The sequence below is a fragment of the Anomalospiza imberbis genome, unplaced genomic scaffold (genome assembly GCF_031753505.1).
Source record: "Anomalospiza imberbis isolate Cuckoo-Finch-1a 21T00152 unplaced genomic scaffold, ASM3175350v1 scaffold_231, whole genome shotgun sequence".
Lineage (NCBI taxonomy): Eukaryota > Metazoa > Chordata > Aves > Passeriformes > Viduidae > Anomalospiza > Anomalospiza imberbis.
This window is the reverse complement of record NW_027099862.1, coordinates 34,527-59,904: the sequence shown is the minus strand read 5'-3', so window position 1 is coordinate 59,904 and position 25,378 is coordinate 34,527. Positions and strand designations below refer to the sequence as shown.

At 62.8% G+C, this 25,378-nt stretch overlaps 1 protein-coding gene across 1 annotated transcript; it reads left to right on the top strand.

Moving 5' to 3' along the window:
* Window positions 1–278: 278 nt before the first annotated feature.
* Window positions 279–25,378, top strand: LOC137466498 (lysine-specific demethylase 5C-like). Its single transcript, XM_068178225.1, is given in 25 exon segments — window positions 279–477; window positions 549–683; window positions 758–881; window positions 2,585–2,763; window positions 2,850–3,008; window positions 4,233–4,352; window positions 6,153–6,311; window positions 7,592–7,773; window positions 9,031–9,193; window positions 9,275–9,394; window positions 11,145–11,339; window positions 13,203–13,384; window positions 14,888–15,012; window positions 15,128–15,275; window positions 15,976–16,072; window positions 16,503–16,586; window positions 16,588–16,675; window positions 16,678–16,861; window positions 17,492–17,630; window positions 18,848–19,027; window positions 19,105–19,239; window positions 19,898–20,423; window positions 21,636–21,693; window positions 23,025–23,224; window positions 25,218–25,378. Coding segments are annotated over 25 exon segments (3,891 nt in total). The 5' UTR covers window positions 279–312; the 3' UTR covers window positions 25,262–25,378.

Sequence of the window (25,378 nt, the reverse complement as noted above, 5' to 3'; positions counted from 1 at the left end):
CCTGAGCCCTCAGTGTCCCCTCACAGGTGGTGATGGAGGAGGGTGGCTACGAGGCCATCTGCAAGGACCAGCGGTGGTCCTGGGCAGCTCTGGGTGGAGGAAGGTGGCTCTAGGTGGCTCTGGGTGGCCCTGGGGTGTCCCTGAGCCCTCAGTGTCCCCTCACAGGTGGTGACGGAGGAGGGTGGCTACAAGGCCATCTGCAAGGACCGGCGGTGGGCACGGGTCGCTCTGAGGTGGCTCTGGGGTGGCCTTGGGTGGCTCTCGGTGGCTCTGGGGTGTCCCTGAGCCCTCAGTGTCCCCTCACAGGTGGTGATGGAGGAGGGTGGCTACGAGGCCATCTGCAAGGACCGGCGGTGGGCGCGGGTGGCCCAGCGCCTCTCGTACCCGTCGGGCAAGAACATCGGCTCGCTGCTGCGGGCGCACTACGAGCGCATCATCTACCCCTACGAGATGTACCAGTCTGGGGCCAACCTGGTGGTGAGCGCAGGGCTTTGGGGGGGCCCTGGGGGAGACCCCAGGCCACGCTGAGGGTTCCCCCCTCCCTCCAGCAGTGCCACGCGCGGCCCTTTGAGAGCGAGGAGAAGGACCGGGAGTACAAACCCCACAGCATCCCCCTGCGCCAGTCCGTGCAGCCCTCCAAGTTCAACAGCTACGGCCGGCGTGCCAAGCGGCTGCAGCAGGAGGTGGGCACCCCAAATCCCTCCCTGGGATCCCCAAATCCCTCCCTGGGATCCCCCCTGACGCCGCTGTCCCGCAGCCCGAGCCCACAGAGGAGGACATCGAGAAGAACCCCGAGCTGAAGAAGCTGCAGATTTACGGGGCCGGGCCCAAAATGTTAGGGTTGGGGCTGGTGGCCAAGGATAAGACCCTGAGGAAGAAAGGTATTGGGGACCCCCCCTTCCCCCCACCTCATGTGGGGGTGCAGGGGTTGTTGGGACCCCTTAAATTTTTCTGGGAACCTCTGCGTCTTTTTGGGATTTCTTTTGGTTTTTATTCTGGCACACCCCCAGAGTTCTTGCAGGAGCCTCTTTGCCCACAATTTGGGGTGTCTCCCAAATTCTTTTGGATTCTTCAGGGACTTTTCCCTTCCTGTTTCCTCTCTCTTTTGGGTCACGCCTCCCAGAGCTTTTGGGTACCTCTCCTCATATTTTTGGGGATGCCGTCCCACACCCACAGGTTTTATGGGATGTCTTCTTCTCAATTCTTCAGGAACCTTCTCTCCCCAGTTACTTACGGACAGATTTCTCCCTAGTGGGACAGACACCCCTCTCCCAGTCTTTAGCGACCCCTTTTCCCCCAGTTTTTCAGGGAACCCCTTCTCCTCCTCTTTTGCCCGCTCCCATTCTTTCGACACGCCCTCCTGTTTTTCAGATCCCTTTCCCCGGTTGTTCAATAACCCCACAATGGTTCAAAAACCTCCCAATAATTCAGAGCTCTCCCAGCTGTTCTGTAACCCCCCCCGCAACTGCTCAAGAACCTCCCAGTGGTTCAGAGCTCCCCCGATTTTTCCGTAACACCCCAACCGTTCAGCGCTCCCCAATAATTCAATAACCACCCCAATGATTCTGTAGCCCCCCACAGTTGAGTACCCCCCAATCTCTCAGTAACCCCCCAATGGTTCCATAGCCCCCAAAGGTTCAGCACCCCCTCATTGCCCAGTAACCCCCAATTGTTCTGTAACCCCCCAAACTCTCAGTAACCCCCAATTCTTCTGTAACCCCTCAATAGTTCAGTACTCCCCCAGTTGCTAAGTGGTTCAGAACCCCCCAGAGGTTCAATAATCCCCCCAGTCTCTCAGTACCCCCCATTATCCAGCACCCCCCAATCGCCCAGCACCCCCCAATTGTTCTGTAACCCCCCAATCTCCCAGTAACCCCCACCATGATCCAGCACCCCCCAAATCTCCCAGCACCCCCCAAATCTCCCAGTACCCCCCATGATCCAGCACCCCCCAACCTCCCAGTAACCTCCACCATGATCCAGCACCCCCCAAATCTCCCAGTACCCCCCATGATCCAGCACCCCCCAAATCTCCCAGCACCCCCCAAATCTCCCAGCACCCCCCAGTCTCCCAGTAACCCCCCATGATCCAGCACCCCCCAAATCTCCCAGCACCCCCCAACCTCCCAGTAACCCCCAATCTCCCATTAACCCCCCATGATCCAGCACCCCCCAACCTCCCAGTAACCCCCCATGATCCAGCACCCCCCAAATCTCCCAGTAACCCCCACCATGATCTAGCACCCCCCAAATCTCCCAGCAACCCCCAAATCTCCCAGCACCCCCCAATCTCCCATTAAGCCCCCATGATCCAGCACCCCCCAAACCTCCCAGTAACCCCCCAAATCTCCCAGTAACCCCCCAAATCTCCCAGCACCCCCCAACCTCCCAGTAACCCCCAATCTCCCATTAACCCCCCATGATCCAGCACCCCCCAACCTCCCAGTAACCCCCCATGATCCAGCACCCCCCAAATCTCCCAGCCCCCTCCTCAATCTCCCAGTAACCCCCCATGATCCAGCACCCCCCAGCTTCCCAGCCCCCCCCAATCTCCCAGTAACCCCCATTTCCCCCCTCCCCACAGACAAGGATGGCCCCGAGTGCCCCCCCACGGTGGTGGTGAAGGAGGAGCCGGCGGGGGAGCCCCGGGGCTCCCCGGTGCCGCCGGGGGCGCGGGACGGGCGGGACGAGCTGCGCCACAGCCCCGAGCCCTGCACCAAGATGACCATGAGGCTGCGCCGCAGCCACAGCAACAGCCAGTTCGTGAGTAGGGCTCTCCTGGGCTGGGGTGGGACTCCCCCCCAGACCCCCAAATCCCCACCCCAAAATCCCCCTTTCCCTCCCCCCAGGTGGATTCCTACGTGTGCCGGATCTGCTCGCGGGGTGACGAGGACGACAAGCTGCTGCTGTGCGACGGCTGCGATGACAACTACCACATCTTCTGCCTGCTGCCCCCCCTGCCCGAGATCCCCAAGGGCATCTGGCGCTGCCCCAAATGCGTCATGGCGGTGAGGGGCACGTGGGGACACCCCCTGGGCTCCCCCCGCTGTGGGTCACATCCCAGCTGTGGGGCTGGGAACCCCCCCTTGTGTGGTGTCCTGTGCTGTGAGGGGGTTGGGGTTCCTCTGGTCTGTGGGATGGGGGCTCCTAAATCCCATCCAGTTCTGTCTGTGGGGCTGAGACCCCCATCTATGGGGTTAGGGACCCCCCGATCTGTGGGGTTGGGACCCCCATCTATGGGGTTAGGGACCCCCTGATCTGTGGGGTTGGGACCCCCATCTATGGGGTTAGGGACCCCCTGATCTGTGGGGTTGGGACCCCCATCTATGGGGTTAGGGACCCCCTGATCTGTGGGGTTGGGACCCCCATCTATGGGGTTAGGGACCCCCTGATCTGTGGGGTTGGGACCCCCATCTATGGGGTTAGAGACCCCCTGATCTGTGGGGTTGGGACCCCCATCTATGGGGTTAGGGACCCCCTGATCTGTGGGGTTGGGACCCCCATCTATGGGGTTAGGGACCCCCTGATCTGTGGGGTTGGGACCCCCATCTATGGGGTTAGAGACCCCCTGAGGTGCTTTCTGTAGGGTACCCCAAGTGTGAAGTTGTCCCCAGTGACCCCTCCCCGTGTCCCCAAGCCCCCTGACCCCCCCAGTGACCCCTCCCGGTGTCCCCAAGCCCCCTGACTCCTCCCAGTGTCCCCCTGACCCCTCCCAGTGTCCCCAAGCCCCCTGACCCCCCCGGTGTCCCCAGTGACCCCTCCCAGTGTCCCCAAGCCCCCTGACCCCTCCCAGTGTCACCAAGCCCCCTGACCCCTCCCGGTGTCACCAAGCCCCCTGACCCCTCCCAGTGTCCCCCTGACCCCTCCCTGTGTCCCCAAGCCCCCTGACCCTTCCCGGTGTCCCCAGTGACCCCTCCCCGTGTCCCCAAGCCCCCTGACCCCCCCGGTGTCCCCAGTGACCCCTCCCGGTGTCCCCAAGCCCCCTGACCCCCCCAGTGACCCCTCCCGGTGTCCCCAAGCCCCTTGACCCCTCCCAGTGTCCCCAAGCCCCCTGACCCCCCCAGTGACCCCTCCCGGTGTCCCCAAGCCCCTTGACCCCTCCCAGTGTCCCCAAGCCCCCTGACCCCCCCAGTGATCCCTCCCGGTGTCCCCAAGCCCCCTGACCCCCCCGGTGTCCCCAGTGACCCCTCCCGGTGTCCCCAAGCCCCCTGACCCCCCCGGTGTCCCCCCAGGAGTGCAAGCGGCCCCCGGAGGCGTTTGGCTTCGAGCAGGCCACGCGGGAGTACACCCTGCAGAGCTTCGGCGAGATGGCCGACGCCTTCAAGGCCGACTACTTCAACATGCCCGTCCACGTGAGCCCCCCAAAACCCCCCCCCGCACCCCCCAAAACCTGCCTGGACCCCCCAAACCTCCCCCCCAGGTTCCCCTGAACCCCCCAGATCTTTCTCACTTGAGTGAGATGGGTGATGCCTTCAAGGCTGGCTACTTCAATGTGCTCGTCCATGTGAGCTCCCCAAAATCCCTCCGGACCCCCCAGAACCCCCCAGGCTCCCCTGAGCTCCCCTCCCTTTGGGGAGGTGGGTGAGGCCTTCAAGGCCAACTGCTTCAATGTGCTCGTCCATGTGAGCCCCCCCAAAACCTGCCTGGATTCCCCCAAAACCGCCCTGGACCCCCCAAAACCCCCCAGGTTCCCCTGAGCCCCCCAGATCTCCCTCACTTCAGTGAGGCGGGTGACACCTTCAAGGCCGACTAGTTCAACATGCCCGTCCATGTGGGCCCCCCAAACCCCCCCCAAAACGTCTCCAAAACCCCCCAAAACGCCCCAAAATCCCTTCCCCTGTCCCCCCTGAAGTCCCCTGCCCACAGATGGTGCCCGCGGAGCTGGAGGAAGAGTTCTGGCGCCTGGTGAACAATTTCCAAATCTCACCCAAAACCCCCCCAAAATGCCTCCAAATCCGTCCAAAATGCCCCCAAACCCTTCCCCTGCCCCCCTGAAGCCCCCTGCCCACAGATGGTGCCCACAGAGCTGGTGGAGAAGGAGTTCTGGTGAACAGCTTCCAAATTCCACCCAAACCCACACCCAGAATGTCTCCAAAATCCCTCAAAATGCCCCCAAACCCTTCCCCTGCCCCCCTGAAGCCCCCTGCCCACAGATGGTGCCCACAGAGCTGGAGGAAGAGATCTGGCATCTCGTGAACAATCTCCAAATCTCACCCCAAATCCCCCAAAATGTCCCCAAATCCCCCCAAAATGCCCCCAAATCTGTCCAAAATGCCCCCAAACCCTTCCCCTGCCCCCCTTGAAGCCCCCTGCCCGCAGATGGTGCCCACGGAGCTGGTGGAGAAGGAGTTCTGGTGAACAGCCTCCAAATCCCACCCAAAAACCCCCGTAAAATGCCCCCAAACCCTTCCCCTGCCCCCCAGAAGACCCCTGCCCACAGATGGTGCCCACGGAGCTGGAGGAAGAGTTCTGGCGCCTGGTGAACAATCTCCAAATCCCACCCAAAACCCCCCCCAGAGTGTCTCCAAAACCCCCCAAAATGCCCCCACACCCTTCCCCTGCCCCCCCTGAAGCCCCCTGCCCGCAGATGGTGCCCACGGAGCTGGTGGAGAAGGAGTTCTGGTGAACAGCTTCCAAATTCCACTCAAACCCCCACCCAGAATGTCTCCAGAATCCCTCAAAATGCCCCCAAACCCTTCCCCTGCCCCCCTGAAGCCCCCTGCCCACAGATGGTGCCCACAGAGCTGGAGGAAGAGATCTGGCACCTTGTGAACAATCTCCAAATCTCACCCAAAATGTCCCGAAATCCCCCCAAAATGCCCCCAAATCCGTCCAAAATGCCCCCAAACCCTTCCCCTGCCCCCCCGAAGCCCCCTGCCCACAGATGGTGCCCACAGAGCTGGTGGAGAAGGAGTTCTGGTGAACAGCCTCCAAATCCCACCCAAAAACCCCCGTAAAATGCCCCCAAACCCTTCCCCTGCCCCCCAGAAGACCCCTGCCCACAGATGGTGCCCACGGAGCTGGAGGAAGAGTTCTGGCGCCTGGTGAACAATCTCCAAATCCCACCCAAAACCCCCCCCAGAGTGTCTCCAAATCCCCCCAAAATGCCCCCAGTTCCTTCCCCTGCCCCCCCTGAAGCCCCCTGCCCACAGATGGTGCCCACGGAGCTGGTGGAGAAGGAGTTCTGGCGCCTGGTGAACAGCATCGAGGAGGACGTGACCGTGGAGTACGGCGCCGACATCCACTCCAAGGAGTTCGGCTCCGGCTTCCCCGTGCGCGACGGCAAACGGCGCCTGTCCCCCGAGGAGGAGGTGGGACAGGGCGTTGTCACCTGCCTCGGGGCACTGCCAGGGACATTGGCACCTCCTCCCGGGGCACTGCCACGTGGCGGGGTGACCCGGTGGCCCCTGTCCCCACTGGGGGTGACCCAGTGTCCTCTTGTCCCCATGAGGAGTGACTCAGTGTCCCCCGGTCCTGTGGGGGGTGACCCAGTGTCCCTGTCCCCATGAGGAGTGACCCAGTGTCCCTGTCCCCATGAGGAGTGACCCAGTGTCCCTGTCCCCATGGGGGTGTTCCAGTGTCCCCTGTCCCCATGAGGAGTGACCCAGTGTCTTCTTGTCCCCACTGAGGCTGACCCAGTGTCCCCTGTCCCCATGGGGGTGTTCCAGTGTCCTCTTGTCCCCATGGGGGTGTTCCAGTGTCCTCTTGTCCCCATGGGGGTGACCCAGTGTCCCCTGTCCCCATGAGGAGTGATCCAGTGTCCCTGTCCGCACTGGGGGTGACCCAGAGTCCCTGTCCCCATTGGGAGTGACCCGGTGGCCCCTGTCCCCATGAGGAGTGACCCAGTGTCCCTGTTCCCACTGGGGGTGACCCAGTGCCCTGTCCCCGTGCCCGGGTGACGCTGTCCCCTCAGTATCCCTGTCCCCATGGGGTGGCAGTGCCCTGTCCCCATGCCCAGGTGACGCCGTCCCCGCTGTCCCCATGGGGCGGCAGTGCCCCGTGCCCGGGTGACGCCATCCCCTCAGTGTCCCTGTCCCCATGAGGCGGCAGCGCCCTGTCCCCGTGCCCGGGTGACGCCGTCCCCATGGGGCGGCAGTGCCCCGTCCTCGTGCCCAGGTGACACCATCCCTGCTGTCCCCATGGGGCGGCAGTGCCCCGTGCCCGGGTGACACCATCCCCTCAGTGTCCCTGTCCCCATGGGGTGGCAGTGCCTCGTGCCCGGGTGACGCCATCCCCTCAGTGTCCCTGTCCCCATGGGGCGGCAGCGCCCTGTCCCTGTGCCCGGGTGACGCCGTCCCCGCTGTCCCCATGGGGCGGCAGTGCCCCGTGCCCGGGTGACACCATCCCCTCAGTGTCCCTGTCCCCATGGGGCGGCAGTGCCCCGTGCCCGGGTGACGCCGTCCCCTCAGTGTCCCTGTCCCCATGGGGCGGCAGTGCCCCGTCCTCGTGCCCAGGTGACACCATCCCCGCTGTCCCCATGGGGCGGCAGTGCCCCGTGCCCGGGTGACGCCGTCCCCTCAGTGTCCCTGTCCCCATGGGGCGGCAGTGCCTCGTCCCCGTGCCCGGGTGACGCCGTCCCCGCTGTCCCCAGGAGTACGCGGGCAGCGGCTGGAACCTGAACGTGATGCCGGTGCTGCAGCAGTCGGTGCTGTGCCACATCAACGCCGACATCTCGGGCATGAAGGTGCCCTGGCTCTACGTGGGCATGGTGTTCTCGGCCTTCTGCTGGCACATCGAGGACCACTGGAGCTACTCCATCAACTACCTCCACTGGTGGGCACTGGGGGGGCGTCTGGGGGTGATTTTGGGGTGTTTGGGGGGCCAGGGGGGGCGACTTTGGGGTGTTTGGGTGGCATTTGGGGGGCTAGGGGAGCAACTTTGGGGTGTTTAGGGGGACAGGGGAGGATTTTGGGGTGTTTGGGGGGCCAAAGGGGCGACTTTGGGGTGTTTGGGTGGCATTTGGGGGCTAGGGGAGCAACTTTGGGGTGTTTAGGGGGACAGGGGAGCAACTTTGGGGTGTCTTGGGGGCTAGAGCGGTGACTTTTGGGGGGTTTGGGTGGCCAAGGGAACGACTTTGGGGTATTTGGGGGGCTAGGGGATTGACTTCGGGGTGTTTAGGGGGACAGGGGAGCGACTTTGGGGTATTTGGGGTCCAGAGGGGCGACTTTGGGGTATTGGGGGGCTAGGGGAGTGACTTTGGGGTGTTTGGGTGGCATTTGAGTGCCCAGAGGGTGATTCTGGGTACCCAGGGAGGTGATTTTGGGGTGTTTGTGTGGCCAGGAGGAACATTTTTGGGGTGCCCCATCCCCAGGGGCGACCCCAAGATGTGGTACGGGGTGGGATGATGAGGTTTTGGGGTGGATCAGGAGGGTTTTGGGGTGGAATAAGGAGGGGTTTGGGGTGGGATCAGGAGGTTTTTAGGGTGGGTCAGGAGGTTTTTAGGGTGGGATCAGGAGGTTTTTAGGGTGGAATCTCAGGAGGATTTTAGGGTGGAATCTCAGGAGGATTTTAGGGTGGAATCTCAGGAGGTTTATAGGGTGGGATCAGGAGGTTTTCAGGGTGGGATCAGGAGGTTTTTAGTGTGGGATCAGGAGGTTTTTATTGTGGGATCAGGAGGTTTTTAGTGTGGGGTCAGCAGGATTTTGGGGTGGGATCAGGAGGTTTTTAGGGTGGGATCAGAAGGTTTTTAGGGTGGGATGAGAAGGTTTTTAGGGTGGGATCAGGAGGTTTTTAGGGTGGATCAGGAGGTTTTGGGGATGTCCCATCCCCAGGGGCGAGCCCAAGACGTGGTACGGGATGGGATCAGGAGGTTTTTAGGGTGGGATCAGGAGGTTTTTAGGTTGGGTCAGGAGGTTTTTAGGGTGGGATCAGGAGGTTTTTAGGGTGGGATCAGGAGGTTTTTAGGGTGGAATCTCAGGAGGTTTTTAGGGTGGAATCAGAAGGTTTTTAGGGTGGGATCAGGAGGTTTTTAGGGTGGGTCAGGAGGTTTTTAGGGTGTTTCAGGACGTTTTTGGGGTGTCCCATCCCCAGGGGCGAGCCCAAGACGTGGTACGGGGTCCCGTCGTTCGCGGCCGAGCACCTGGAGGAGGTGATGAAGAAGCTGACGCCGGAGCTGTTCGAGAGCCAGCCCGACCTCCTGCACCAGCTCGTCACCCTCATGAACCCCAACACCCTGATGGCCCACGGCGTCCCCGTGAGTTGGGGGTGTCCCCCGGCCCCCCTGGGCCTTGTCCCAGCCTGCTGAGCCCAGGTGTGAGCCCAGGTGTGTCCCCAGGTGGTCCGGACCAACCAATGCGCCGGCGAGTTCGTCATCACCTTCCCCCGCGCCTACCACAGCGGCTTCAACCAGGGCTACAACTTTGCCGAGGCTGTCAACTTCTGCACGGCCGACTGGGTGAGCTCTGGGGGCTCCAAAATACCCGGGGGGGGCCAGGAAATGTACCTGGAGGGGCAGAAAATGTACCCAGGGGGACAGAAAAATATGCCTGGGGGGCAGACGATATACCTGGGAGGGGAGAAAATGTAGCTAGGGGGGAAGAAAATGTACCTGTGAGGGGAGAAAATGTACCTAGGGGGGTAGAAAATGTACCTGGGGGGGCAGGAAATATACCTAAGGGGTAGAAAATATACCTGGGAGGGGAGAAAATATACCTGGGGGGCAGGAAATGTACTTGGGGAGGCAGGAAATATACCTAGGAGGGAGAAAATATACCTAGGGAGGAAGAAAATATATCTGGGAGGGGGGGGAAATGTACTTAGGGGGGCCAAAAATATACCTGGGGGGGCAGGAAATATACCTGGGGGGGCAGAAAATATACCTGGGGGGGCAGAAAATATACCTAGGGGGGTAGAAAATATATCTGGAAGGGGAGAAAATGTAGTTAGGGGGCTAGAAAATATACCTAGGGGGGTAGAAAATATACCTGGGAGGGGGGAAAATGTACTTGGCAGGGGCAGAAAATACCTGGGGGTACAGAAAGTACCTGGGGGTGCACAGAATATCCAGGGGGATACAAAAAAATAAAAGAAAAAAAACTGGAGGAGTGGAAAAAACCCAAAAATTTCAAGGGGAACAATAAAATCTGCAAAGAAAGGAACCAAAAAAGGCCTGAAGGGAACCCCCAGAAACTCCAGGCTGTGTTGAGGGGTACAGGGTTTGGGGACCCCCAGCTTTGGGGGTGCCCAGCTCTGTTCAGGGCTGTGTTTAGGGGGTTCCCAGCTTTGGGGGGTCAGCACTGGGAGTACCAGGGCTGTTTTTAGGGTTCCCCCCAGATTTTGGGGATCCCCTGACCCCCTGCCCCCTCCCATCCCTTTCAGCTTCCCGTGAGCATCGAGCACTGCCCAGTTCAGTGGTGTGGGGTGGCTCAGCACTGGGGGCACCCCACTGAGTTCAGGGCTGTGTTTAGGGGTTCCCCCCAGATTTTGGGGATCCCCTGACCCCCCAATCCCCTGCAGCTCCCGGCGGGCAGGCAGTGCATCGAGCACTGCCCAGTTCAGGGACTCGGTTCCCAGTTTGAGTGTTCCCAGTTTGAGGGCTCAGCCCAGCCGCGTTCAGGGCTGTGTTTAGGGGTTCCCCCCAGATTTTGGGGATCCCATGACCCCCCAATCCCCTGCAGCTCCTCTCAAGCAGGCAGTGCATCGAGCACTGCCCAGTTCAGGGACTCAGTTCCCAGTTTGAGGTTCCCAGTTTGAGGGTTCCCAGATTGAGGGCTCAGCCCAGCCGCGTTCAGGGCTGTGTTTAGGGGTACCCTCCGGATTTTGGGGATCCCCTGACCCCCCAGTCCCCTGCAGCTCCCCGCGGGCAGGCAGTGCATCGAGCACTGCCCAGTTCAGGGACTCAGTTCCCAGTTTGAGTGTTCCCAGTTTGAGGGCTCAGCCCAGCCGCGTTCAGGGCTGTGTTTAGGGGTTCCCCCCAGATTTTGGGGATCCCCTGACCCCCCAATCCCCTGCAGCTCCCCGCGGGCAGGCAGTGCATCGAGCACTGCCCAGTTCAGGGACTCACTTCCCAGTTTGAGGGTTCCCAGATTGAGGGTTCCCAGTTTGAGGGTTCCCAGTTTGAGGGCTCAGCCCAGCCGCGTTCAGGGCTGTGTTTAGGGGTTCCCCCCAGATTTTGGGGATCCCCCTGACCCCCCAATCCCCTGCAGCTCCCGGCGGGCAGGCAGTGCATCGAGCACTACCGCCGCCTGCGCCGTTACTGCGTCTTCTCGCACGAGGAGCTGATCTGCAAGATGGCAGCGAGCCCCGAGAAGCTGGACCTGAACCTGGCGGCCGCCGTGCACAAGGAGATGTTCGTGCTCGTGCAGGAGGAGCGCAAGCTGCGCAAGGCCCTGCTGGAGAAGGTGGGGGCACCCCCAAAAATGGGGGGGTGGGGGGCGCGCCCCGAGAGATGGAGGGGTGGGGTGGGGAGGGGGAGTTGCAAGGGGGTGGTTGCGTCACGCTCAGGGGGTGATGGAGGGGTTGGGGCGCCCCAAAAGCTCTGGAGAGGGGTGAGGGGTGTGTTTATGCCACCCTTAGGGGGATTGGGGGTGCTGGGGGCACCCCAAAAGCTCTGGAGAGCGGTGAGGGTTGTGTTTGTGCCTCATTCAGGGGTTATGGGGTACTGGGGGCACCCCAAAAGCTCTGGAGAGGGGTGAGGGCTGTGTTTGTGCCTCATTCAGGGGTTATAGGGGTGTTAGGGCACCCCAAAAGCTCTGGGGAAGGGGTGAGGGTTGTGTTTGTGCCACCCTTAGGGGGATTGGGGGTGCTGGGGGCACCCCAAAAGCTCTGGGGAAGGGGTGAGGGTTGTGTTTGTGCCACCCTTAGGGGGATTGGGGGTGCTGGGGGCACCCCAAAAGCTCTGGAGAGGGGTGAGGGGTGTGTTTGTGCCACCCTTAGGGGGATTGGGGGTGCTGGGTGCACCCCAAAAGCTCTGGAGAGGGGTGAGGGGTGTGTTTGCGCCTCCTTCAGGAGGTTATGGGGGGATGAGGGCACCCCAAAAGTTCTGAGGAGGGGGTGAGGGTTGTGTTTGTGCCACCTTTAGGGTGTTATGGGGGATTGGGGGTGCTGGGGGCACCCCAGAAGCTCTGGGGAAGGGGTGAGGGGTGTGTTTGGTCCCTCAGGGGGTTATTGGGGTGTTAGGGGCACCCCAAAAGCTCTGGGGAGGGGTGAGGGTCGTGTTTGTGTCACCCTTAGGGGTTTATGGGGGTGTTAGGGGCACCCCAAAAGTTCTGGAGAGGGGTGAGGGTTGTGTTTGTGCCTCATTCAGGGGTTATAGGGGTGTTAGGGCACCCCAAAAGCTCTGGGGAAGGGGTGATGGTTTTGTTTGTGCCACCTTTAGGGGGTTATGGGGGGATTAGGGCACCCCCTAAAAGCTCTGGGGAAGGGGTGAGGGTTTTGTTTGTGCCTCCTTTAGGGTGTTATGGGGGATTGGGGGTGCTGGGGGCACCCCAAAAGCTCTGGTGGGGGTGAGGGTTGTGTTTGTGCCACCCTTAAGGGGGTGTTAGGAGCACCCCAAAAGTTCTGGGGATGGAGAGAGGGTTGTGTTTGGTCCCTCAGGGGGTTATGGGGGTGTTAGGGCACCCCAAAAGTTCTGAAGAAGGGGTGAGGGTTGTGTTTGTGTCACCCTTAGGGGTTTATGGGGGTGTTAGGGGCACCCCAAAAGCTCTGAGGAAGGGATGAGAGTTGCATTTGTGCCACCCTCAGGGGGTTATGGGGGATTGGGGGTGCTGGGTGCACCCCAAAATCTCCATGGTGGGGGGTCTGATGTGCATTTTTTGGCCCCCCCTGAGTTTCACAGAGGCAGAGCAGGAATGCTGGGGGGGATCTGACAGATATTTTTTTCTAGTCAGGGGATCAGGAAGGGATTGGGGGTGCTGGGGGCACCCCAAAATCTCCGTGGGGGGGTCTGATGTGCATTTTTTGGCCCCCCCTGAGTTTCACAGAGGCAGAGCAGGAATGCTGGGGGGGGATCTGACAGAATTTTTATTCCAGTCAGGGGATCAGGAAGGGATTGGGGGTGCTGGGGGCACCCCAAAATCTCCGTGGGGGGGTCTGATGTGCATTTTTTGGCCCCCCCTGAGTTTCACAGAGGCAGAGCAGGAATGCTGGGGGGGGATCTGACAGAATTTTTATTCCAGTCAGGGGATCAGGAAGGGATTGGGGGTGCTGGGGGCACCCAAAATCTCCGTGGGGTGGGTCTGATGTGCATTTTTTGGCCCCCCCAGGGCATCACGGAGGCGGAGCGCGAGGCCTTCGAGCTGCTGCCCGACGACGAGCGGCAGTGTGACAAGTGCAAGACCACGTGTTTCCTGTCAGCCCTGGCCTGCTACGACTGTCCCCAGGGCCTCGTCTGCCTCTACCACATGGACGACCTCTGCAAGTGCCCCCGCAGCAAGCAGTACCTCAGGTGGGGGGCAGGGGGGCTTGGGGGGGGCTGGGACAGGGGTTTGGGGGGGTTTGAATGGGGTTTGAATGGGGTTTGGGGGGTGGGAGAGGGGGTTTGAATGGGGTTTGGGGGGGTTTGAATGGGGTTTGGGGGGTTTGAATGGGGTTTGGGGGGATGAGAGAGGGGTTTGAGGGGTTTGAATGGGGTTTGGGGGGTGGGAGAGGTGTTTGGGGGGTTTGAATGGGGTTTGGGGGGGCTTGAATGGGGTTTGGGGGGGCTTGAATGGGGTTTGGGGGGTTTGAATGGGTTTTGGGGGGGTTTGAATGGGGTTTGGGGGGGTTTGACTGGGGTTTGGGGGGGTGAGAGAGGGGGTTTGGGGGGTTTGAATGGCGTTTGGGGGGGCTGGGAGAGGGGTTTTGGTGGGCTTGGACAGGGGTTTGGGGGGCTGGGATGGGGTTTGGGGGGCTGGGAGATGGGTTTGGGATGTTGGGATGGGGTTTGGGGTGTTGGGATGGGGTTTGGGGGGCTGGGAGATGGGTTTGGGGTGTTGGGATGGGGTTTGGGGTGTTGGGATGGGGTTTGGGGGGCTGGGAGATGGGTTTGTGGTGTTGGGATGGGGTTTGTGGTGTTGGCTGGGGTTTGGGATGTTGGGCTGGGTTTGGGGTGTTGGGCTGGGGTTTGGGGTGTTGGGATGGGGTTTGGGGGGCTGGGAGATGGGTTTGGGGTGTTGGGATGGGGTTTGGGGGGCTGGTGTGCCCTGTAATGGGATGTGGAGATGTTTCAGGGGGGCTGGAGGTCTCAGTGGGTCCCTGGAAAGGGACTTGGGGACAGTTTTGGGGAGGCTGGGGACCTGGATGTGCCCTTGGGGGGGATATGGGGCTGGTTTGGGGGGGTCTGTGAGATTTGGGATGGGGTTTGGGGGATGGGGACCTGGATGTGCCCTTGGGGGGGATATGGGGCTGGTTTGGGGGGGTCTGTGAGAATTGGGGTGGGGTTTGGGGGATGGGGACCTGGATGTGCCCTTGGGGTGGTTTGGGGGGGGTCTGTGAGATTTGGGATGGGGTTTGGGGGATGGGGACCTGGATGTGCCCTTGGGGGTGGTTTGGGGGGGGGGTCTGTGAGATTTGGGATGGGGTTTGGGGGCTGGGGACCTGGATGTGCCTTGGGGGTGGTTTGGGGGGGTCTGTGAGATTTCGGGTGGGTTTGGGGCCTTTGTTGTGACCTTGGGGACACACATGGAGTTGAGCTGGGGGTCTGTGGGTCCTGGTGTGACCCTGGATGAAGTCCTGCTAGTGATTTGGGGGTGCTGAAGATCTCGGGGTGCCCCTGGCGTGGGGTGGGGGGGACACAGCCACAACCTGGGGTCTCCTCTGCCAAGCTGGGGTGTCTCTCTACCCCCCACCACCACCCCGGAATCCACCCCCCCATACCCCATGAGCTCAGTCTGGGGGTCCTGTTTGTACCTTTTGGGGGGGGGTCGTGGGTGCACGGGGGGGCTCCCAGTGACCCCCCAGTGCCCCCCAGGTACCGCTACACCCTGGACGAGCTGCCGGCCATGCTGCACAAGCTCAAGGTGCGCGCCGAGTCCTTCGACACCTGGGCCAACAAGGTGCGCATCGCCCTCGAGGTGGAGGACGGCCGCAAGCGCAGTGAGTGGGGTCCCGGGAAGGGGGGGGCGTGTGGTGGGGGGTGGTTTTGGGGGGCTCTGAAGTGAGGCTTGGGGGCTCAGAGCTCAGCCCTGACCCCCTGGCTGTGCCCGGCCAGCGCTGGAGGAGCTGCGGGCGCTGGAGTCGGAGGCGAGGGAGCGCAAGTTCCCCGAGAACGAGCTGCTGCACCGCCTCAAGGGCTGCCTGGGCCAGGCCGAGCGCTGCGTGTCCGAGGCCCTGGGGCTCATCAGCTCCCAGGAGACCGGGTGAGTGTCCCCAGCTGTCCCCTGAGTGTCCCCAGCTGTCCCCTGAGTGTCCCCAGCAGCTAGCTCAGTGTCACCATCGTGGGCACTCTCCATGTGTGTCCAGCCCGAGTCTCAACGTACTCGGTTCGTACTCGGTTTGCTGTCCCTGTTGTGCTTCTCTGTGTCCCTGTCCTGTCCCTGTGGGTCCTGGACACTTCCATGTCCCTGTCCTGTCCCCTGTGGGTCCTGGACACTTCCGTGTCCCTGTCCTGTCCCCTGTGGGTCCTGGACATTCCTGTGTCCCTGTCCTGTCCTCTGTGGGTCCTGGACACTTCCGTGTCCCTGTCCTGTCCCCTGTGGGTCCTGGACACTCCTGTGTCCCTGTCCTGTCCCTAGGGACACTGGACACCTTCGAGTCCCCATTCTGTTCCTGTAGACCTTCCATAAGTCCCAATGTCCCCATCCCCTCCCTGTCCAGCAGTGCCGCTGTCCCCACAGGGTCCCTTTCCCCTCCATGTCCCCTCCCTGTCCCAGCAGTGCCGCTGTCCCCTCCTTGTCCCCATGTCCCTGCAGGGTCCCTGTCCCTTCCTTGTCCCAGCAGTGCCGCTGTCCCCTCCTTGTCCCCATGTCCCTGCAGGGTCCCTGTCCCTTCCTTGTCCCAGCAGTGCCGCTGTCCCCTCCCTGTCCCCTCGGTGTCCCAGCAGTGCCGCTGTCCCCGCAGGGTCCCCGCGCCGGCGCTGACGGTGGAGGAGCTGCGGGCGTTCCTGGAGCAGATGAACCAACTGCCCTGTGTCATGCACCAGATCGGGGACGTGCAGGTGGGTCACATGGTGTCCCTTGGTGTCACTTGGTGTCACACGCTGTCCCAGGGGTGTCCCACAGTGTCCCAGAGGTGTCCCCTGCATGTCCCAGGGGTGTCCCACAGTGTCCTGGGGGTGTCACACGGTGTCCTGGCGGTGCCCCCTGCGTGTCCCAGAAATGTCACACAGTGTCCCAGGGGTGTCACACGCTGTCCCAGGGGTGTCCCACAGTGTCCTGGGGATGTCCCTGCATGCCCCAGGGGTGTCCCACAGTGTCCCGGGGGTGTCACACGGTGTCCCAGTGGTGTCCCGCAGTGTCCTGGGGGTGCCCCTGTGGTGTCCCACGATGTCCCAGCGGTGTCACCCAGTGTCCTAGGAGTGTCACACAGTGTCCCTGCGGTGTCCCCCCGTGTCCCATGGCTGTCCCTGACCCCGTGTCCCCGCGCAGGCGCTGCTGGAGCGGGTGGAAGCGTTCCAGGCGGAGGCGCGGGCGGCGCTGGACGTGCCCCCCCCGGGCCCGGGGGCTCTGCAGGAGCTTGCTGGAGCGGGGGGCCCGCCTGGGCGTCGAGGTGCCCGAGGGCCGGCGGCTGGAGCGGCAGCTGGCCCAGGCCGCGTGGCTGGAGGGGTGACGGCCACCCTGCGCTCCCCCCGTGCCCGCGTGCCCCTGCCCGTCATGCGCGGCCTCATCCAGGCCGGCCGCACCGTGGCCCCCAGCCCCGCCGTGGACGTGGCCATGGCCGAGCTGCAGGAGCTGCTGACCATCGCCCAGCGCTGGGAGGAGAAGGCTCAGATGTGCCTGGAGGCCAGGTCAGGGGGAGGGACCCCTCCCCAGGGGGAGGTGGGGGGCTGGGGCTGCAGCCTGTGTCCCCTGGGTGGGGACAGAAAGGGGCTGGGGGCTGCCCCTCATGTGTCTGTGTGGGAAATAAAGGGGCTGGGGGCTGCCCATCTTGGCTTTGGGGGGGATAGAAAGGGGCTGGGGGCTCCAGCACATGGCTTAAAGGGGCTGGGGGCTGCCTCTCGTGTCTCTCAAGGGTTCTAAAGGGTCTGGGGGCTGCCCTTCGTGTTATAAAGGGTCTGGGGGCTGCCCCTCGTGTCTCTCAAGAGTTCTAAAGGGTCTGGGGGCTGCCCCTCGTGTCTCTCAAGGGTTCTAAAGGGTCTGGGGGTTACAGCACATGGATTTAAAGGGTCTGGGGGCTGCCCCTTCTGTGTCTATGTGAGAAATAAAGGGGCTGGGGGCTTCCACTCGTGTGTCTGTGTGGGAATTAAAGGGGCTGGGGGCTGCTCCCCACGTGCCCAGGAAGGGATAAAGGGGCTGGGGGTGACTCTGTGGGGAGGGGCATGAAGGTTTGGGGTTCAGCCACTCCTCAGAGGTTCCTGCCCTGGGTCTGGGGGTGTCGGGGGGGTCTCGGGGTCCCTGGCTTTGACCCCCCCCCGCAGGCAGAAGCACCCCCCGGCCACGCTGGCCGCCATCATCAAGGAGGCCGAGAACATCCCGGCGCTGCTGCCCAACATCCAGGCCCTGAAGGAGGCCCTGGGCAAGGCCCGCGCCTGGATCGCCGACGTTGAGGAGATCCAGGTGGGCTCTGCACCCCCACCACCGCCCGGGGGGCTTGGGACCCCCTGGGACCCCTCACTGCACCCCCCTGAGCGCCTGGGCTGTCCCCTTGGTCATCCTCGTGTCCTTGTCCTGTCCCCGTGGACAGTGGACACTGCTGTGTCCCATCCTGCCCCCCCTGGACACTGGACACCTCCATGTCCCTGTCCCCATGGATCCTGGACATTGCACTTCCTTGTCCTGTCCCCATGGACAGTGGACACCTCTGTGTCCCTGTCCTGTCCCCATGGACCCTGATACTTCTGTGTCCTTGTCATGGACCCTGGACACTCCTGTGTCCCCATCCTGTCCCCCCTGGACACCTCCATGTCCTTGTCCCCATGGACCTCCCATCTGCCACCATGTCCCCATCGCATCCCGTCCCTGCCACTGTGACCCCATCCCTGTCACCATGACCCCACCAAGACCCCATTCCTGTCACCATGTCCCCATCCTGTCCCATCCCTGTCACTGCCACCATGACCCCATCGAGGCCCCATTCCTGACCCTGCCACCATGTCCCCATCCCTGTCCCATTCCTGTCACTGCCACCATGTCCCCATCCCTGTCCCATCCCTGTCCCTGCCATGTCCCTGCTATTGTGACCCCATCCCTGTCCCTGTCACCATGACCCCACCAAGACCCCATTCCTGTCACCATGTCCCCATCCTGTCCCATCCCTGTCACTGCCACCATGACCCCATCGAGGCCCCATTCCTGTCCCTGCCACCATGTCCCCATCCCTGTCCCATTCCTGTCCCTGCCACCATGTCCCCATCCCTGTCACCTCCTGTCCCATTCCTGTCACTGCCACCATGTCCCCATCCCTGTCCCTGCCATGTCCCTGCCAGAGTGACCCCATCCCTGTCCCTGCCACCATGTCCCCATCCCTGTCCCGTTCCTGTCCCTGCCATGTCCCTGCTACTGTGACCCCATCCCTGTCCCTGCCACCGTGTCCCCCATCCCTGTCCCCATCCTGTCCCATTCCTGTCCCTGCCACCATGTCCCCATCCCTGTCCCATTCCTGTCCCTGCCACTGTGTCCCCATCCCTGTCCCATCCCTGTCCCTGTCACCATGACCCCACCAAGACCCCACCCTGTCCCTCCCACATCCCCATCCACCCCCCACGTCCCGCTCTCACCCCATTCCTGTCCCCACGTGTCCCCACGCCACCCCACCTGACCCCGTGCCCCCCCAGAACGGTGACCACTACCCGTGCCTGGACGACCTGGAGGGGCTGGTGGCCGTGGGCCGGGACTTGCCGGTGCGGCTGGAGGAGCTGCGGCAGCTCGAGGTGCAGGTGGGCACCGCGCACTCCTGGCGGGACAAGGCCTCCCGCACCTTCCTCAAGAAGAACTCCTGCTACACCCTGCTCGAGGTGGGTCTGGGGGGGCTCTGGGGTGTTGGGGGGGGGGGTCCTGGCAGGGCGCTGACCCCCCCTCGGTGTCCCCCCAGGTGCTGTGTCCCTGCGCCGACGCCGGCTCGGACAGCAGCAAGAGGCTCAAGTGGCGGCAGGAGCCGGGGCTGTACCGGCTGGACGCCGAGAGCTTGGGGCTGTCGGCGCAGGACCTGCGGGACCCCGGTGCTGTGGTGAGGAGTGGGGGCTGTGGGGGGCACCCCGGGACCCCCAGCGCTGGCACCTCTCCTGTCCCTGCTGTCCCCACCCCAGGATTGGGGTGTTTGGAGCATCCGACCTCGATTCCTGTCACTGCTCACGTTCCTTATTCTCCCTAGATTGTGGGGTTTGGGGGCTTGGGGATGGGGCACCCACATCCCCCCAGTCTCTGTCATCTCTGTCCCCTCTCATCCCTCTGCTGTCCCCCAGATCATGGCATTCATGGGTTTGGGGTGACCCCCAACTCTATCAGCTCTCACCCCCCCGCTCTCCTCCCCCCACCCAGATTTTGGCATTCAAGGGTTTGGGGTGGGGGGCACCCACATTTCCCCAATCCCTGTCCCCTCTCACCCCCCTGCTCTCCCCAAATCATGGATTTCGAGGGTTTGGGGTGAGGGGAGCCCACATTTCCCCAATCCCTGTCCCCTCTCACCCCCTTCTCTCCCTCCCCAAATCATGGCTTTCGAGGGTTTGGGGTGGGGGGCACCCACATTTCCCCAATCCCTGTCCCCTTTCACCCCCACCCCGCTCTCCTCCCCCCCCAGATTTTGGCATTCAAGGGGTTTGGGGTGAGGGGGCACCCACATTTCCCCAATCCCTGTCCCCTCTCACCCCCTTCTCTCCCTCCCCCAGATCGTGGCGTTCAAGGAGGGCGAGCAGAAGGAGAAGGAGGGCATGCTGCGGCTCCGCCACGCCAACGCCCAGAAAGCCGCGCCACCTCTGCCAGGCCCGGGGCCGCCATCCTGCGTGTGCGGGCAACCGGCGGGGCCGGGCATGCTGCAGTGCCAGCTCTGCCGGGACTGGTTCCACGGCTCCTGCGTGGCCTGGCCCCGCCTGGGCGCCCAGAAGCCCTCGCCGGCCTGGTGGGAGTGGGACGCCAAGTTCCTGTGCCCGCTGTGCCAGCGCTCGCGGCGGCCGCGCCTCGAGACCATCCTGGCACTGCTGGTGGCCCTGCAGAAGCTGCCGGTGCGGTTGCCCGAGGGCGAGGCCCTGCAGTGCCTCACCGAGCGGGCCATCACCTGGCAGGACCGTGCCCGCCAGCTCCTGGCGTCCCCCGAGGTGGCCGGGCCCCTGGAGCGCCTGGCGGCCCTGCGGCACCGCCTGCACGGGGGACAGCGACGGCGCCCTGCGCGAGGCCAGCCGCAACGAGCAGACCAAGGTGGGCATCGGGGGGGCTTGGGGGGAATTACGGAGGTTTTGGGGGGAATTTGTGGGGTTTTGGGGGAATCACAGGGTTTTGGGGGGAATTACAGGGGTTTTGGGGGAATTTGTGGGGGTTTCGGGGGGAATTTGGGGTGTCGGGGGCCCTGTGTAAGACCAGCTGCAATGAGCAGACCAAGGTGGGCACTGGGGGCTCTGGGGGGAATTACGGAGGTTTTGGGGGAAATCACAGGGTTTTGGGGGGAATTACAGGGGTTTTGGGGGAATTTGTGGGGGTTTTGGGGAGATTTGGGGGGAATTTGAGGTGTTAGGGTCCTGCGCGAGGCCAGCCGCAACGAGCAGACGAAGGTGGGCATCGGGGGGGCTTGGGGGGAATTACGGAGGTTTTGGGGGAATTACAGGGTTTTGGGGGAAATTACAGGGGTTTTGGGGAAATTTGTGGGGGTTTTGGGGAGATTTGGGGGGAATTTGAGGTGTTAGGGTCCTGCGTGAGGCCAGCCGCAACGAGCAGACCAAGGTGGGCATCGGGGGGGCTTGGGGGGAATTACGGGGGTTTTGGGGGGAATTTGTGGGGTTTTGGGGGAAATCACAGGGTTTTGGGGGGAATTACAGGGGTTTTGGGGGAATTTGTGGGGGTTTTGGGGAGATTTGGGGGGAATTTGAGGTGTTAGGGTCCTGCGCGAGGCCAGCCGCAACGAGCAGACACAGGTGGCTATCGGGGAGTTCTGGGGGGAATTATGGGGGTTTTGGGGGAATTTGTGGGGGTTTGAGGGGAATTTGTGGGGGTTTTGGGGAGATTTGGCGGGAATTTGGGGGTGTCAGGGCCCTGTGTGAGACCAGCTGCCATGAGCAGACCAAGGTGTCGGAATTGGGGGATTTAGTGGGAATTATGGGGGCTTTGGGGGAATTTGTTGGGGTTTGGGGGGAATTACAGGGGGTTTGGGGGAATTTGTTGGGGATTTTGGGGAGCTTTGGGGGGAATTCGGGGTGTCAGGGCACTGCGCGAAGCCGGCCGCAACAAGCAGGGGATTTAGGGCGAATTATGGGGGTTTGGGGGGAATTTGGGGTGTCAAACCCCTGTGCGAGGCCAGCCACAACGAGCAGACCAAGGTGGAAGGGTCTAGGGGGCAGTGGGGAGGTGTGGGGCAGGTTTTGGGGCTGGGGGAGGCTGAGCCCCCCCCCAGAACGCCTTCCCTCCGTCCCCCCCCAGGTGTCGGTGGAGAACGGGGACGCCCCCAGCCCGGAGAAGAACGGGCCCCTGCCCTCGGGTGAGTGGGATCGGGGACCCGCTGGGATCCAGCAGATCCCACGGGGGAGGGACAGAGGGATCTGGGGATCCCCCGGATCCCTGGTGGGCTCGGCGGGGGCTGGGGGTTCCTGTGGATCTCTGGGGGTCCCTGCAGTGGCCCCATGTCCCTGTGGTGTCCCCTCAGTGTCCCCGCAGGGCTGGAGGTGCTGAGCGCACCCTGTGTCCCCATGTTCCCGTGTCCCTGTGGTGTCCCCACCGTGTCCCCATGGTGTCCCCACGATATCCCCATGGTGTCCCTGTGGTGTCCCTAAGATGTCCCCATGGTGTCCCCACGATGTCCCCATGGTGTCCCGGTGTCCCTGTGGTGTCCCCACGGTGTCCCTGCAGAGCTGGAGGCGCCGAGCACGGGCGCTGCTGGGGCTGGAACGCCTGTGTCCCCATGTCCCTGTGGTGTCCCCATGGTATCCTCATATCCCCATGATGTCCCCACGATGTCCCCATGATGTCCCCACGATGTCCCTGTGGTGTCCCCATGGTATCACCATGTCCCTGTGGTGTCCCCACGATGTCCCCATGGTGTCCCCACGTCCCTGTGGTGTCTCCACGATGTCCCCGTGGTGTCCCCATGCCCCTATGGTGTCGATGTCCCCATGGTGTCCCCACGATGTCCCCATGTCCCTGTGGTGTCCCCACGGTGTCCCCATGGTGTCCCCATGTCCCTGTGGTGTCCCCATGGTGTCCCCACGTCCCTGTGGTGTCCACACGATGTCCCCATGTCCCTGTGGTGTCCCCGTGGTGTCCCCATGCCCCTATGGTGTCGATGTCCCCATGGTGTCCCCACGATGTCCCCATGTCCCTGTGGTGTCCCCACGATGTCCCCGTGGTGTCCCCATGTCCCTGTGGTGTCCCCATGGTGTCCCCATATCCCCATGGTGTCCCCACGATGTCCCCGTGGTGTCCCCATGTCCCTGTGGTGTCCCCACGATGTCCCCATGGTGTCTCCATGCCCCTGTGGTGTCCCCACGATGTCCCCACGGTGTCCCCATATCCCCATGGTGTCCCCACGATGTCCCCATGGTGTCCCCACGTCCCTGTGGTGTCCCCACGATGTCCCCGTGGTGTCCCCATGTCCCTGTGGTGCCCCCACGATGTCCCCACGATGTCCCCACGTCCCTGTGGTGTCCCCACGATGTCTCCATGTCCCTGTGGTGCCCCCACGATGTCCCCACGATGTCCCCACGTCCCTGTGGTGTCCCCACGATGTCCCCATGTCCCTGTGGTGTCCCGTGTCCCCACGATGTCCCCACGTCCCTGTGGTGTCCCCACGATGTCCCCGTGGTGTCCCCGCAGAGCTGGAGGCGCTGAGCGCGGCGCTGCCGCGGCTGCAGGGGCCGGTGCTGGAGCTGGCCGAGGGCACGCGGCGGCCGCTGGAGGAGCTGATGATGGAGGGGGACCTGCTGGAGGTGACGCTGGACGAGGCCCAGAGCATCTGGCGGCTGCTGCAGGCCACGCGCCCGCCCCCGCTGGCCCTGTTCCGCCTGCTGCTCGAGGTACGGGCACCCCAAAACTGCCCGGGGGACCCCGAACCTCCCTGGGGTACAGAACACACCCCCAAACCTCCCAGGGGACCCCAAACCTCCCTGGGGTACAGAACACATCCCCAAACCTCCCAGGGGACCCCAAACCTCCCTGGGGTACAGAACACACCCCCAAAACTGCCCGGGGGACCCCAAACCTCCCTGAGATACGGAACACACCCCAAAACTGTCCGGGGGACCCCAAACCTCCCTGGGGTACAGAACACACCCCCAAAACCTCACTGGGATACGGAACATCCCCAAAACCTCCCTGGAGACCCCAAACCTCCCTGAGATATGGAACACACCCCCAAACCTCCCAGGGGACCCCAAACCGCCCTGGGATACAGAACACACCCCAGAACTGCCCGGGGGACCCCAAACCTCCCTGGGGTACAGAACATCCCCAAAACCTCCCTGAGATATGGAACACACCCCCAAACCTCCGTGGGGTACAGAACACACCCCAAAACCTCCCTGGGATACAGAACACACCCCCAAAACTGCCCAGGGGACTCCGAACCTCCCTGGGGTACAGAACACACCCCCAAAACTGCCCGGGGGACCCCAAACCTCCTTGAGATACGGAACACACCCCCAAACCTCCCTGAGATATGGAACACACCTCCAAACCTCCCTGGGGTACAGAACACACCCCCAAAACCGCCCTGGGATACAGAACACACCCCCAAAACCGCCCGGGGGACTCTGAACCTCCCTGGGGTACAGAACACACCCCCAAAACTGCCCGGGGGACCCCAAACCTCCTTGAGATACGGAACACACCCCCAAACCTCCCTGGGGTACAGAACACACCCCCAAAACCACCCTGGGATACAGAACACACCCCCAAAACCGCCCGGGGGACCCCAAACCTCCCTGGGGTACAGAACATCCCAAAAACCTCCCTTAGATATGGAACACACCCCAAAACTGCCCGGGGTACCCCGAACCTCCCTGAGATACGGAACACACCCCCAAACCTCCCTGGGGACCCCAAACCTCCCTGGGGTACAGAACATCCCCAAAACCTCCCTGAGATATGGAACACACCCCCAGACCTCCCTGGGATATAGAACACACCCCAAAACTGCCCGGGGGACCCCAAACCTCCCTGGGGTACAGAACATCCCCAAAACCTCCCTGAGATATGGAACACACCCCCAAACCTCCCTGGGGACCCCAAACCTCCCTGGGGTACAGAACACACCCCCAAAACTGCCCTGGGATACAGAACACACCCCAAAACTGCCCGGGGGACCCCAAACATCCCTGGGGACTCAGAACCCCCCAAAACTGCCCCAGAGACCCCCAAGCTTCCCTGGGATACAGAACACACCCCCAAAACTGCCGCAGAGATCCCCAAACCTCCCCAGGGACACACAACCCCCCCAAACCTTCCCCAGGGGTACAGAACCCTCCCAAATCTGTCTCCGAACCACCCCAGAACTCCTCCAAAGCATCTCCAGGAGCCTAAAAGTTGCCCCAAAACCTCGCAGGGGACCCCAAATTGTCCCCAGGACTCCCAAACCTGTCCCAAGCAGCCTGAGGAGCCCAGAACTACCCCAGAGTGTCTCCCTTGAACCCCGAAACTGCCCCAACCCCTGCTGGGCACCCCAGAACTGCCCCCAGATCATCTCTTAAAGCTATTATTGACTCCCTCAAATTCCCTCAGAAACCCCAAAACCGGCACCATGCAGCTCCTCGTGCCCTCTTCCTCATGGTGGGGCTCCCCAAAATCCCCTCTGGCGACCCCAAAACTCTCCCCATGCCCTTCCTTTACCCCTTCCCACCTCAGGGTGAGGGCCCCCAAAACTCTTTTTAGAAACCCCAAATTCCTTCTTCCACTGCTGTTCCACCACCTCCCCCCACCCTGGGCACCCCAAACCCGCCTTGCCCTGGCAGCCCAGCCCCTCCACTCCCAATTTTGGGGTGGCTGATGGGGTGTCCCCCCCCCCAACTCCAGCTGGAGCAGGCGGAGCGTCGGGGGGCTCGAGCCCGCGGCCGTGACCCCGAGAGGCGCCGGAAGCGCCGGGCGGAGCGGGGGGCACCTCCCCTCCCTGGCCAAGGAGGAGCTGGAGCCAAAGAGGAGTCGGGGGCCCGACGGGGGGGACCCCCGGGACAGCC